The sequence below is a fragment of the Lupinus angustifolius genome, chromosome LG18, assembly GCF_001865875.1.
Source record: "Lupinus angustifolius cultivar Tanjil chromosome LG18, LupAngTanjil_v1.0, whole genome shotgun sequence".
Lineage (NCBI taxonomy): Eukaryota > Viridiplantae > Streptophyta > Magnoliopsida > Fabales > Fabaceae > Lupinus > Lupinus angustifolius.
In genome coordinates, this window is record NC_032026.1 from 5,240,854 (window position 1) to 5,253,383 (window position 12,530).

Here is a 12,530-nt window from a genome sequence, read left to right on the forward strand (position 1 = left end):
TGTTGTTATAATATAATATAAGAATGATTTATAAAATATCTCCTTATTGATACATTTTGTAATGAAACAAAAATAATAAAAATGTACATATGCTGTTTGGACTTGTCTCCATAATATATAATATTTTGTTTAACTTAATTATACTTATCATTATTTTTTTATTTAAAATATCACACTTATTTCTCATGCATAGTCAGTGTAATGTATATATATATAAATTAGGAGTTTTTTGTAGGTGTAAAAAATAGAAGAGTAATATATGTAATTTCACTAAATTCAGAGGATGTGAGTGTAATTTACTCAAATTTTTTTAATTATTTGATATACAATTTTCTATTATTGCCATGAGATGTTCAATTGAAAAGTATTTTTTTTAGCACATTCGCATTTCTACCATGGAATTAATATAAAACATTTTTAGAAAATTCTTTTAATTTTTAAAAAACATCTTTGACTACAAAATTCAGAGAACCAAAGGAGAATAATGCAAACATCAAAATTAACATTATTGCAAGAATCCAACATTCCCAACAAAAGTGGAAAATCAACGTTATCACCCCCTTGATATTTAGGAATGTTAATTTTGTAAGCATGTTTTTTCTTTCAAATATTCTATGAAAACGGATATCTCTCATTTAATAGATCCCAAGAAAATGCTAATAGCAAAATGATTAAGAAAACAATATCCAATAGTATATTGTAGTGCCACCAACCCATGCAATAAACTCACCTACTGACAAAAGTTAAGTTGCTAATAAGTACTTCACTACAATGCTGGTTCTATAGAAGTCTTCTTTGTTTTGAAAGAGGTTATGAAATTACTAATAGATCATCAGATTTTTAAATTTGTGTGAACACTTATTCTCTGTACATGTGTTTTAAAATAATTTGGATAATGACATTTCTGAAATTGTCAAATTTATTTCTGTAAGAAGAAAAAAGTACACTCTACCTTTTCTGAATTCATTGTTTGCCAAATAAGCATAGCAATTTGCAAATGAGTTCTCCTTTGGTTCCATGCTATTTCCAATTGGATATGCATTCATCAATTAATCTAGTTTGATGTCTGAAGCATTATGTAAAAATAATTTCAACTGCAATGAGCAGTTCCTAATTTTTCTTTGGTAAATATCCCATCACTCTATGTGTAATGAACTAATCATTTTTAGAGTACATGACTGACCCTCCCAATAAATTTCACTTCCAAGAACCAAATCCTTAACCTTTTAATCTTTTTAGGAATCTTGCAGAACTTTATACTACTAGATCAACGCCTTGGTAGCAGTTTCTAATTTAAGCAAAAGAAAAAGATGACACAAAGGACTTCTTAATAATTGGACTACTCAAAGTTTGCCCAAATCTTTGAAATTGAAAGAAAACCTTACACATTGAACTAAAACTAATTGTAGCTGAGATTCACATCCCATGAAGCCATAACAGACTTTGACCAAGCAATTGCATATCAATAAAGCTTAACAATAAGCACCATGATAAAAGTGAATGACATTTGTTCACATAATAACAATAACATAATAGAACACAAGAAAAGGAAGGGAACCAGATGAATAGAGTGGACGATATTTCACATATACAATCCTTCTGGCACCCCTTCTTTCTTCTTAAACATAACTTTATCCTTTGCCTTCTTAAAGTCGGCATGAGTCACCTGAATAACAGGAATAAAAAGTAATAGTATCATCATCATCATTATCACCAATAGTGAAACAATAACTAAAACATACTTTAATGTTCAAATTATATATCATGCGAACCAAAAGAGAAAAAAGACAACTGCATACAAACAGGCAGAAGACTGATACTAAAAATAGGAATCACTTCTTTTTAAATGCAAAAGGTAGGAATCACTTTGATAAGGACAAATAAGGTACAAGTTTGCTTCAAACTTATGCTCGAGGTACCAATGAAATGCAAAGTAAGATCATTCATGTGAACAAAAGCAGGTTTGGTGCATTAATTAAAACAATTGTTGACTTAACCTAATTGATAGATGTTACTTTTTCATTGGCATATTTCTTATAATCCAAGCCTCTAATATCAAAAGAACATATTTCATTCACTAAAACATTGCTCTGGTGAGGAAGTAATTAATTTTTCTTTCTTACTTTCTTGGTTCCCCACCCAAATTTATTATTTTGCTTTATTTTAGCATGCAAATGCCCATACACACTACAACCTTTGTATGATCGCAACACCCTCCCTTTTTCCCTGCTAACTTCCATCATTAAATGGCCAAACTTTGGAATGTTAAACATGAGATATTAAACTACGGTACAGTAAATTTTAGCTTAATAAATGAAACTTAGACTAAATTAAAACGGGCATGCCAACCTAACTACAAAGGAGTACCATTGTATTGTATAAATAATATAATTATATAAGATAATTCTAACCTTCATACGGCGTTCTCGTAAAGCAAGTAAGCCAGCTTCAGTACATATTGCCTTTATATCAGCTCCAGAGAACTCGTCCTTAGTCATAACAAATTCTTCTAAGTTGACATCATCAGATAATGTCATCCTTGATGTGTGGATCTAAATTTAAAAATGAGGTCATCTAGTTTTCTGATTAAGCATAAAATGGAAATCAAGAATTTAAGATATCACAGAGTCATTGGAAACAGCAGTACGTGTGTCACTTTCACAAACTTAGTCGTGCCTACCTGGAATATGTGTCTCCTTGTTTTGATATCAGGAAGCGGAAATTCTATTTTCCTGTCTATTCGGCCAGGTCGAAGCAAAGCTGGATCAAGGCTTTCGATTCTGTTGGTTGCAAGAATCACTTTTACATCTCCTCTTGAATCAAAACCATCTAACTGGTTCAGCAACTCCAACATGGTCCTTTGAATTTCACGTTCTCCACCAGAGTTAGCATCATACCTGTAAAGCATATTAAAAGTAAGCTCATGAATGTGTGAAAAGAATCCTTAAGAGTTCACAAAGTGATCCAAGACATTACAGTACCCTGCCCCCTTTGCTAAAAATATACTAGAATAAAGAACTGCATTAAAGATACGAGGATGACAAATTCTTATCAAGTTGGTGTTCAATGATTACCTCTTTGTACCAACTGCGTCAATTTCATCAATGAAGACGATAGAAGGAGAAAGGTCATCAGCAACTCTGAAAAGTTCCCTCACGAGTTTTGGACCATCTCCCAAGTACTTTTGTATCAATTCACTGCCAACAACTCGTAAGAACGTTGCTGATGTTGAGTTTGCAACAGCCTGTGAAATCACAGAAGGCTTTATCTTAGATCTAACTGATTGTGCATATGTACTTGTGTATACACGAGAAATATTAGAAGATGATACATTAATACAGTATAACATAGGTCAGATATTGCTTATAACTGCAGACGACAAACTGCAATTCTGGTAAAGATCATATAATATATCAACTCTATTAAAAAAGGAAAAGATAGTAACCCATCATTTAGTCATTTGCTTTTTTCAAATAAATAGTTCTGAATACAGACAATTACTTTCTAATCCAGCTTTAGAGTTAGTTCAGTAACGCATACAACCAGACGTTAAACAACTCAGAGATGAGACTGTCACATACTTCTTCCATTTTTTGGGGTAGATATACTTCTTCCAAATTATTAAATATAATATTAGCCTAGTTAGTTGTAAGCCCGTGAGCAAATCACCCTGAAAATGGCCCATAGAAGTATTTCAAAGCTTACCTGTGCACATACACAGGATAGAAACCACTTAGCAACATGAGATTCCAATATCAATACTGTTACTATAACTCAAGTATTTTAAGATACCTTAGATTATTTCTAGAATTATTGTGGAATCAATAATGATATGATTGATGAAGCAATCTTAAGAGTTAGTTCATAAGTATCATATTTCATGACTTGTTCCCTTATTTAACTCAAGTTAGTAGTCTTATACACAGTTATTGTATTAGTGGCTGGGTCTTGTACAAGTAATACAACACTAGTACTTCACCTAATTATTAGTATATATAAGCTCATTAGGTCAATATCTATAACACATTATTACACCACATCATATCGATCTAATAGGATATTAGACAGTCTTTTTCTCTCCCTTCCTCTGTTCCTACCTACACATCTAAAAAATACAATACTAATCACATTTGTCTGTGCATGTAAGAATAAACCACCCTGAAACCGTCCATAATTCCAACAGATACAATAATTGTCATATTTGGTTGTGTATACGGATAAACCACCCTGAAACCATGCATTAAGTAATTTAAAACTCAACACATACACATTCATCTTAACTCCCAAAGACAATTTCCTTCCATAGAAAAAACATGAAAAGCTAAAAATCTACAATAATGTTTTTGGCCAAATGTCCTCCAGTATCTATAAGCAGCAGAAAAATAGCTAGCAAATAGCAAGAGAACTGCAAATACAAACAATTGCAATGCGAAACAAATAATTACAAACCTTTGCAAGCAAAGTTTTGCCAGTTCCAGGTTCTCCATATAATATGACACCTTTAGGGGGCTTGATACCGATATCTTCGTATAGTTCAGGATGTGTCAGGGGAAGCTCAACTGCTTCTTTAATTTCCTGTATCTGGGCATCTAGACCACCAATGTCAGCATAAGATTCCAAAGGAGCCTTTTCAACCTTCATTACAGAGACCATTGGATCAACTTCATCTTGAAGAAGTCCAACAACAGAAAGAACCTGATAAATAACCACACATAAAAGTCATTACATCTCCTGCATCTAACCAATACAAACTATATCAAGAAGAGATGAGTAATTCAATTAACTATGCGAACACCGATTCTGTCTACTTCCAGATCATGCTATAGTTCAAAATAATATTTCAACCACAACTCTTTCCACACTCTTTCCACATTCAGGTGTATACGACTCAGTTATAAGAGTGGTATGGCATAGCACTTATTTATCATTAAGTTCATCGCTTCTTCAATAAGATAGGAATGCACTCTCGATTATGCTTTCTGTAACCATCTGCATATTATTAGTTTGATGATTTTCCATGACATCATTCATGGGCTACAACAAAACAACAGGTGCACACACAACCTCTATCGATATATAGAAAAAGGCTCTTAAGTACCCATAACACCATACCTTGAAAAGGTTTAAACTGTAATGAGATATCCACATAAAACCTCATACTCTAAATCTTTTTGTCATGTTTACTTCTTTATTTTATCTGTGTAATGTTGAATGTAACCCCAATCTATGTTGTGATCATGTGTTATAACTTCCATGCAACAGAAAAATACTATCTTCATGACACAACAATTATGATTTGCTTGGATTTGCAGAATATATTGAGCTGAAAGTGAACTGAATTGAGATGGAAAGATTTTCATTTGCACTCCTTGTTACACACAAGAGAGTCAATCAGTCAACATTTACTTCAAACTCACTTTCATGTTATAGGAGAGACCAAAATGTGTGGATTAAAGTCAAAATGAGTAAACACTCTCAACCATCTTTGCTATACCAAGCAAAGCTAAGAAACCAAAGTGAGATGCATATTCAAAAGCCCCATTATATAACTTTATGTATTTCTCTAAGTGCATTTAATTCTGTTACATCCCTATATCCTGAATCAAATGTCTTTAACCTCCACCAAGTAGCTCTAGAGTTACAAAAACACAACCCAAACAGAAATCCATTAGTGAAATTACACCGACCTCCTTCAAAAGTTGATTTAATCACATCCCTCAGGAGGTCAGTGTAATCTCGATTAACATTTAACAATAACATAAACCTCAAGAGAAAACCGATAGTGTATGTTTGGATATGACAGGATATTATAAGTACATCAATGGGTTTATTTGGAAAAGAAAAATAAGCTTGTAGCCTGTTTGTTAAAGTGGTTTTTTATATAAGAAAAGACTCATGTTTATAAGCTCTCATTGGAGAAGCCAATTGAAGTGACTTATGTCTTATAAGTCCTTTTACATCATTTCACCCTTATTACAGCTAGTTTTACCAAACATTTCCACTTCAATAAGATCACTATTCAATCAAATTTTCAGCCTTCGGCTTTTCAGCCAATTTTGACAACACACAACCACACTTTTGACTATTGCAATTAAGCAGAAAATCAGTTATGCAATGTAATTTCCCCTACAATCTTAAAACCTAAGAAATTAGCTATTTTCATTCCTATAAAACTTCTAAAGCAACTTAATTTTCGCAAATTAAAACCCGAAAAAAGCAAATTCGATACCTTATTATGCATCAAAATAGAACATCCAGGCTCTAACTGATCCTTATCAACAAAAGACAAAATCCCAACATAATATTCAGGCCCTACAGACGAAGAAACAATAGCATGATTCTCATCAATAAGCTCTTCAAGATTTCCAACACTCATCGGCGAGCCTCTAAGATCATCGACCTTAGATCTATCCTCCTCAGCTTTCTCTTCCTGAGGCTTGAGCCGTTCCTGATTTGCCACGAATTCCTCTTCCATCAAAAGATAATCTTTCACTCGCTCTAGCTTTAGAAGCCTCAGCTTGCATTTTGTCACCGGTGTGACGGTTGGTAAACGCGCCGCCGCGTCGGGACCCTTTTGTTTACGCTGTTTGCGGCCGACTCGAGCCGGTGGAGCTGGTGGGTCGAATTTTTTGTCCTTTTTGTCGGCGCCGTCGGGTTTTCGGTCTCCGGGGAGACCACCTTGGCGGTTTAAGCCACCGGGGGTTCCTTGACCCATTGGGTTTCTAAATTTGAGGTTGGATTTGGAGTTTCGGATGAGAGAGAAACAGGTTTGAATCAAGTAATCATGGAATTATAAAGAGCAAGTAATAATAGGATTGAGACAAAATATTTCTATATATTAATTGAAGGATGGTGTAATACCTAAACTAAATTTCATATTTACTTTGACACTTGATTTTTTTGAAGGGTAAATTTGAAATTCAATAATAATTTGTTTTTCAAAAAAAATAAAAACGTTATATATCAAAAGAATTTGGAATCTGAAAGGTCATCTTTTATTAAAAGAAACCAAACAAAATTAAGCGTTGATAAATATAGAAATTTGAATGAATCTCAACAAAGTGATCAACATTGAAAAAAGAGTCATATTATCTTCAACTTTTGTTGGTAGCCGTATATACATGGGTCAATTATATTTTGATGGGATGACCATTTGTAGTTCTGTCGGATTTCCTGATTTGTTTTTGATAATGACACGCAATCCTAATTTGCCTGAAATTGTCAGATTTGTTAAGCCCATGGGTTTGAAGCCACATGATCATCCATATATCATCTCCAGAGTTTTCAAAATGAAGGTTGAAGAATTATTACAAGATTTGAAGAAAAAACATGTTTTGGGTAATGTACTTGCATGTAAGTATATATGTCAAAAGAATTCATTTCATCATATCAAATTTTATTACTTTGCTTTTGATTAATTTGACATAATTATTTTGTTGTTATTGTAATGTTTCAGATATGTACACAATTGAATTCAGAAAAAAGGGTTACCACATGCACACTTGCTTATATTTTTACATCCATCTAATAAATACACATTTCTTGATGACATAGATAAGCGTTTAAGCTCTTCTTGGACTTGATGATTCGCTGTATTGAGAGCATCCATACGTGTAGTGATGTAACCCTTAAGCGAGAACAACTCGTCCATTATCATTTGATTGGTAGAAGTGGATTCAGAAGAAGATGATTCAACATGAAATGAGGGATGAGTAGGAGTGTCAGCAGAAAGATTTTCTTGATGTGCAGTTTGTTGATTACCATAATGCTGGTAGATTATGTCATTAGAATCTTGAAAGAAACTCATTTTATGATTATATCCCCATAATCTTATCACGAGTATCAAGTGTAATTTTAGATTCTCCATCAAATGAAACACCATAATATCGAAGAATGGAAGTTATGAGAATAGCATAAGGCAATGATCTATACTCACTTCTAAACATAGTTATAAAAACCGTTTCGTACCGGCCGGTTCAACCGGAAAACCAGTGAACCGAACCCCTAACCGGTACGGTATAGGTGTTGAACCGGCCAAGTATCAAACCGGTCAAAAACCGGTCAAAACTGGTGAACTGGCCGGTATTTTACTAAACCGGCCGGTTTATACACATATTTGTTTTTAAAAAAAAAACTTAAAAACTTAAAAACCCCTTACAAGGTGACCCACATTTCCAACCATTCTTCAACCCTTCATGGCACATACTTCCAAAACATACTTAGATTACATCTTTTGGTTCCTAACATACATTTGTATAATCTTGGAGTAATGTCTGAAGATAGGATTTGTTATAAAAATATAATATTCATATGAGACAACTTTGACTCATTGGTGTTAAATGTTAAAACTACAAATTTATTTGTTTTGTAGAGTGAGTTGTGAACTTATGTCATTTATTTATATTTTGCGGTTGTTAAAAGATTTTATTTTTATTAAAACTCAGATTGCAGTATAATGCCCGTACAAGTTCCGGGTAGTATGAACAATGCATTTTACAAAATTCAGAGAGTTTTTGTTGTTTAAAAGAGTTGGGAAAATGAAATTGTTATCCTCGAAGGATCTTAACATACCATACTTTGCATTGATCATTGTTTGCCAAAAGTCGTGATAAATCCAATATGTTGACTTCATTTGGGTTTTGTTGTCTTTCTTGAGTCACATTGGTTCTTTGTTTATTGGATCGAGAGGATGATGCCATGTTTTTGAGTTTTTTGAAAAACTTAGGTTTTGAAGTTTTGAGATTTGGGGTTTTTTGATTTTAAACTCTAAACACAAAAATGATGGTAGGATATGTTTAGGAGTGAAAATGTAGTATAAAACGCCACAAAAATCAAGGAAAACAATTGAGAAAAGAGGTTTTTTGAAGTTTTGGGGGGTTACCACATTTGGAAGGAGGGAAAATGGAGAATATGAAGTTAAAAATCTGATTTTTGCCTTAAATAGTGCAGAGTATAACCGATTACCACGATTGACCAATTGATTACCCAACCTTGTTGTGTTGGAAGTTAATCGATTAATTCAACTGTAATTGATTACACTGGTTGATTTTAATTTTTTTTTTGCCACTAATGCCTTGTAATCGATTACCCTTCCATGGTAACAGATTACATACCCCAAAATAATGAAATTTAAGCATTAACAAACATGTTTAAGTACAAGTCATACAATGAAGCACATATAATATATTTTTAACATGTTATGATAGATATGCTTCATCAAGAATGTCTAGTTCTCGTCAAAGTTTATAGAAAGTTTCTTTACCTAAAGGGTTTGTAAAGATATCAACTAGTTGTTCATGTGTATCAACAAATTCTAAGAGAACATCTTTCTTTTGGACATGGTCCTTAAGGAAGTTATGCCTTACATCTATATGTTTGGTATGAGAATGCATAATCTTATTCTTTGTGAGGTTTATAGCACTAGTGTGATCACATCTTAGGGGAATGCATCTCAGGTCTAATCTGTAATCCCACAATTGTTGCTTGAGCCATAATATTTGGGCACAACAACTTCCTACAACTATGTATTTTGCCTCAGTAGTACTTAGAGCAACACATGCTTGTTTTTTACAGGACCAAGATAGTAGGGCGTTTCCAAGGATATGACACGTACCACTTGTACTTTTCCTCTCATATTTTTGTCCAGCCAAGTCTGAATCCGAATATCCCACCAGATCACATATACTTCCTTTAGGATACTATAATCCTACATCAAGTGTGTCTTTAAGATATTTTAATATCCTTTTCACGGCAGTAAGATGTGACTCTTTGGGTTTTGATTGATAACGTGTACACAAACAGACACTAAACATAATATCAGGTCTAATTGCGGTAAGGTAAAGAAGGGAACCAATAATAACTCAATACTTAGAGATGTCAACGCATTTTCCAGTCTCATCAGCATCAATGTATGTTCTAGAACCCATGGAAGTGACGATAGGTTTGTAGTTGTCCATTTCAAAGCGTTTCTGCAGATCCCTGCAATATTTAGACTAACAAACAAAGATGTCATCCTTGAGTTGTTTGATTTGTAGTCCAAGTGATATGAACCTCTTGAACAAAAGCTCTTTGCACGATCTATCTTGGTTGTTGTATGGCCAAGCTCAAAGTTGAGTAGAGCTTTTGTTATGAATGAATGAGCAGCAAAAATATAAAATTGGATAAAAGAAGATGGAAGAGACTTGAGTGAAAGGCGCCATAACACTATAAGGTGTTGATAAGCCAAAGTGACGCTCACCACAAAAAACTTGGTTCTTGATAAGAACTTCTAATCTTGGTTCAGCCAAGAAGGTTTGGCGAATACTCTCACAAGGATACAATCCCCAATTCACAAAGAATTATGATTCAACTTAACTTGTTTATTCCATTGCAAATACTTACATTTATAGGCAAGCCAACTAGGCTCCCACGGTTTATAATGACAAATAAGTAAGGCTAATGCATGGTAATCTAACATAGGATACTATGACCCAAATGAATCTATTCTTAAACTAGAGTAAATTTGGTTGGTAATTGGCTTAGCACATGTATTTTGTGTGCTTTATTACATTAAAATAAAAATAAAGATATTGGCCTAGGATGTCTTGGTTGCCACGGTTGAAACTTCATTAGCTTAAGATTCCTTTCTTCTTCAAGTGTACGACTCCATCCTTTAGGCACATGGTGAATAAGACTTAATGTCTTCATAAAGTTTCACGGAAAGACTTGATGAGTTTGTATAGGATGCTTGCATTCCTTGTAGTCTTGACTTATATTTCAGCACATGGTAGAATGTTGGAGTTATTCTCTCCATAATGGCCCTCTGTTGCACTTAAGGTTGGCATAAGATTCTCTTCGTCCAAGGAGAGAATTCCCTCGGCAGAAGGGTGATAGATAATGAGTTAAATGTCTTAGGATGCCATTGGCTTGAAGTAGCCCAGCAAGCCAAGCCCCAAATGGCTAGAACATGGCCATTAAGCCCCACTAATGCATGCTTAAAGTCTTCATTGATCACATGGCAATTTCCCTCAAGCAACTTTGTTCCAACAACTATGAAAATGGTGTAGGGTTCCCCCAGATGATTTGTGCCCGAGTGAGTTAAGCTCCAACGATCCAGACAAGGTGTTTAAGCACCGTAAATGGCCCATTTAAGCCACTCCACGGTCATATTCCTCATTCTTTTGAGCATTCCTCTTCCAACGACCACAACTTCTTTTATTCACCTGCCAAATAACATTAGACTAAGTTAGACTAAGTTAGAATATCGTTGGTTCATTAAAATTATAGGTTGGTCCAAGCGTTAAAGTGTCGGTTACACTTTTAGGTTTAATTTAAGTCTCATGAGCCATTTTTCGAACTAAGTATTATTTATGGGCATATTTATTAAACAATAACTAAATTGAAATAAACTAAGTGTTGGTAAAAAATTGGCCCACACAATTATTACTGAAATAAAAATGTTCCAGTAATAGTTGATGGTTGCCTTGTGAGGACAACCCTACTTTCTTCCACTTTGCCCATTAGGTATAGTGTTTTTGTCTCACTCTCTTTTGCTTTTCTCTCATTCTCTTTTCTCTCATGCTCTATTTTTCTTTTCAAGATCTTCTTATCCTCAATGACTTGTTTAGGAGTCAATGGTGAAAGAATCACCCTCTTCTTGTTGTGTACCAATGTGTACTTATTTGTGCGTCCATCATGTGTAGCTCTTTTGTCATATTACCATGGTCGACCTAGTAACAAATGACTAGCCTCCATATCCACCACATCACATAGGATCGAATCTTCATAGTTCCCAATGGTAAAAGGAACTTCAACTTGTTTGTCTACAAGCATTTCACCCACCTCACTCAACCATTGCAATTGGTATGGAGTGGGATGAATGTTAGTCTCAAGATTGAGTTTTGACACTAATCTTGTACTAACCACATTAGTGCAACTTTCACTATCAATAATCAAACAACAAACCTTGCCACCAACTAGACACCTTGTATGGAAGATGTTTCCTCTTTGTTCTATCTCATGGTCCTTGACTTGGCTTCCTAAAATCCTCCTCACCACAAGTAAGTCACATTTAGGAACAATAGTATCACCTTCCTCATGATCATCTTCTTCATCACTTGAAGCCTCAGATTGAGACTCCACCTCTCCATTCATCATGATCATTGTCTTCCTTGTAGGACATTGAGAAGCAATATGTCCAAGGCCTAAGCACTTGAAACATTTGACATCTCTACTCCTTTGGCTAGCCACCACAGGTTGTTTACCTTGGTTTGTAGTCATGATTCCCTTAGTACTAGGTATAACATCTTTTGTTGGCCACTCTTTCGTGAACTTGTCCACCCATTTTGATGATTGATACTTGGAACTAGACCTCGAGGAAAACTTTGACTTTTTCCTCCTCAATTGTTCTTCTACCTTGATTGCTTGTTGAACTAGATCATCCAACTCAACATAGTGTTGCAACTTAACAATGTCTTGAATGTCTTGATTCAATCCATGTAAGAACCTTGCTATAATGGCTTCTTGGTCTTCATGGAAATTAGACCTCTATA

At 34.3% G+C, this 12,530-nt stretch overlaps 1 protein-coding gene across 2 annotated transcripts; it reads right to left on the reverse strand.

Moving 5' to 3' along the window:
• Positions 1,325-6,787, reverse strand: LOC109333089 (26S proteasome regulatory subunit 4 homolog B-like). Of its 2 annotated transcripts, XM_019568360.1 has the most exons (7): positions 6,230-6,787; positions 4,450-4,695; positions 3,075-3,244; positions 2,681-2,897; positions 2,412-2,552; positions 1,553-1,666; positions 1,325-1,517 (listed from the first exon to the last, which is right to left on the reverse strand). In XM_019568360.1, exons 1-6 carry the CDS (start codon positions 6,713-6,715, stop codon positions 1,583-1,585), a joined length of 1,344 nt encoding a protein of 447 aa, XP_019423905.1. In that variant the 5' UTR covers positions 6,716-6,787; the 3' UTR covers positions 1,325-1,517; positions 1,553-1,582. The 2 variants fall into 2 exon arrangements, with proteins under 2 accessions (XP_019423905.1, XP_019423904.1); XM_019568359.1 differs by having other exon boundaries at positions 1,325-1,666.